Source organism: Nothoprocta perdicaria, unplaced genomic scaffold (genome assembly GCF_003342845.1).
Source record: "Nothoprocta perdicaria isolate Ctin4 unplaced genomic scaffold, notPer1 scaffold_171, whole genome shotgun sequence".
NCBI classification, from domain to species: domain Eukaryota; kingdom Metazoa; phylum Chordata; class Aves; order Tinamiformes; family Tinamidae; genus Nothoprocta; species Nothoprocta perdicaria.
Window position 1 is genome coordinate 1,484,804 of NW_020454883.1, and position 2,737 is coordinate 1,487,540.

At 51.5% G+C, this 2,737-nt stretch overlaps 1 protein-coding gene across 2 annotated transcripts in view; it reads left to right on the forward strand.

Moving 5' to 3' along the window:
• Nucleotides 1-2,737, forward strand: part of CUNHXorf36 (chromosome unknown CXorf36 homolog) — a 16,968-nt gene that overhangs the window by 3,202 nt on the left and 11,029 nt on the right. For both annotated transcript variants that reach the window (XM_026036179.1, XM_026036178.1), the window contains exon 2: nt 2,455-2,719. In XM_026036179.1, coding sequence (XP_025891964.1) covers nt 2,455-2,719 — 265 coding nt within the window. The remainder of the gene's footprint in view (nt 1-2,454; nt 2,720-2,737) is intronic.

Sequence of the window (2,737 nt, forward strand, 5' to 3'; positions counted from 1 at the left end):
AAAGAAAGAAAGAAGGAAGGAAAGAAGGAAGGAAGGAAAGAGAGAAAGAGAGAAAGAGAGAAACCACCTCCTCAGCCCATAGCTGCCTCCTTCCCGCCCAGCATGCTGTGCTTGTTGTGGATTAGGTACCAGGAGCGGCATGGTGCAAAACAAATCACAGCAAGGCACCAAGGTTATTGCCTTCTCTGGAAAGTCCTACCCCCAAACCAGCCAAATGCGGGAGGCAGAGGGAGGAAGTTGTTCATATGATGTCAGGTGCTCTTATTGCAGGGAACGCAATTGTTCCAAATTGTTCCAAATTGCATCCCAGCTTTATAAGTCACCCCCTGATCACACCAGTATATACCAGCGCTGGAACTTGGAGCGGGCAAAATGGCACTAATGCCCCCGAAATTTCTCTGTGCAGGTTGCCTGACTGGAGTGGGGAAAAAAAACAGCTTCAACTTTCAGCATCGCTAATGTCTTTTCATCCAGTTCCATGCAGCTAATCCTGAACGCAGCCGCTTGCCCATCCTATTTCACTTGTGAGCTACCCGCTTTAATTTATGATGAGATTAAATTAAGAAACGCTTTCTCAGGCACTCAGGCAAGAGTTTTAATTAGGGGATTTTCGGAGGCGATGCACGCTTGACGCTGGGCTCACTGAAGGTTAGAGTTCAAGCACTTTATGTGAGTGAGTTACAGATTTACACAGCAAGATGCCCACGGTGTCCATGACGGGCTCCATGCAACACGCATATGTGGGCAGCGCTGAGGGGGCCAATTAAACAACAACAGCAAAAAATAAATAAATAAAAAATCACAGCCTAATTGCGCGGCCCATATGCTCCCCTCCTGTGCACGCCGCGGATGTGGTGGGGAGCAGATCCAGGCAAAGTCTCCATGGCTACAGCGGAGCCGCACGCCCAGCACTGGTGTCCCCGGGCCCCCTCTCGTCACAGCCCCAAACCCCTGTCCCTGCAGGGAGCTCCCTCATCCCAGTACATCCCCAAATCCCAGACAGCGACGTCAGGGGATACCCTGCGACACCAGTAAACCCCAGCACCACTCTGTCCCCACCACCAGCCTGTCTCCACCACCACCTTGCACATGGCCAGCATAGGGACCAGCTCAAGGAACCAGCACTACTCTCTGCCTCGACACTCTTCTCCTTCCCTCTTTCCTTCCTTCCTTCCTTGTTCCCCAAAGGGTAGAACGGTGGCTATCCGAGGCAAAGACCAGCCTGAACATGAAAGCTGGTTGGCCTGTGTGCCTGGAGAGAGGCTACATCATGGCATTAAACTTTTCCTAGCAACATATCCCTGGCATTGATACTTCAAATAAGATATTTTCCATGATCTTTGTTTTGGTGTTAGTATTTTGATTAAAACGCACGAAAAACACCTTCTTTCCTGCGTCAATGCAAACTAAAGCCACCACTTCAAAACAAAAGATCATTATGATGTTTTCAAATACCTTTTTTCCCCCTAGTTTTTGTTCTGCAGGACATTTTTCAAGTGCTGCTTATTCTGAGTTCCTCTCTCTTCACAGTTTCCGTTTACATGGCCCAAGTCACAACATTCTTTGGGGTTTTCCCCTCCAACTCTCACATAACCCCATTCAGAACAACAGCAACTTTAAGCAGGGAGTGAAAATCTACTCTCTTTCCCAAGTACATTTCCTTGGCTCAGCACTTATTCCTGCCCTACTTAGGAAGGTACTCGGGATGCCACCCTGCTGCTGCCTAGCTTGTGCCATCCAGCAGCCAAAGCTGCTTCTTGCTGGGCCCAGGAACACATGCTCGGTCGTGCACATGCAGGCTCAGTTGTGCACATGCACGCTGGGTCATGCACAAGCACGCTTGATCGTGTGTCTGAATACTTATCATCTCATTTACTGCTCTCTACAACTACTTAAAAGGAGGTTGGAGTGAGGCGGAGGTCGGTCTCTTCTCCTGAATAACTACCGATAGGACAAGAGGAAATGGCCTCAAGTTGCACCAGGGGAGGTTCAGGTTAGACATTAGGAAAAATTTTTTCACAAGAAGAGTGGTCAAGCGCTGGAACAGGCTGCCCAGGGAAGCGGTGGAGTCACTGTCCTTGGCAGCATTCAAAGAACGTGTAGATGAAGCACTTAGGGACAAGGTTTAGCAGGCATGGAGGGATTGGGTCTGTGGTTGGACTCGATGGTCTTGAAGGTCTCTTCCAACCATAATGATTCCGGGCTCACACTCGGCTGTGTGCAGGCAGAGGTGCACACATGAGGCCCAGTGCAGAGCTGAGCATTGGCAGAGGCAGCACAAGCCTCCTGAGATGCCTCGCACTCTCTCCCGACCTGCCCAAGAAGCTTTTACTGGCCGATCTAGTGCTTTGCTTGGCCCGTAGAGTTAGAGATTACAGTTTTGCTTGCGCTGTGCATTTTCCTGCAGCTTGTTAACCCACTCTCCTGGGGGGGGGTCTTGTTTTGGTCCGGCAGGTTTGACAACTGGCTTTCTTCTCGTTTAAAGCTGCCCCCCAGCTACCTCCTCAGCTACTCAGGGAACTACACGGACGATGCCAAGAGCTGGCGGATGGTGGACATCACCAGGCTCACCACCAAGTACCAGCACGACCAGGCCGACAAGCGCATCTGCACGGCGCTCCTCAAGACCAGGACGTGCAGTCTGGAGCGCGCCCTGCGCCGCACTGCCCGCGTCCAGAAGTGGCTGCGGGCCAAGCGCCTCACGCCGGACCTGGTGCAGGTCAGTGCACCCCGTGCC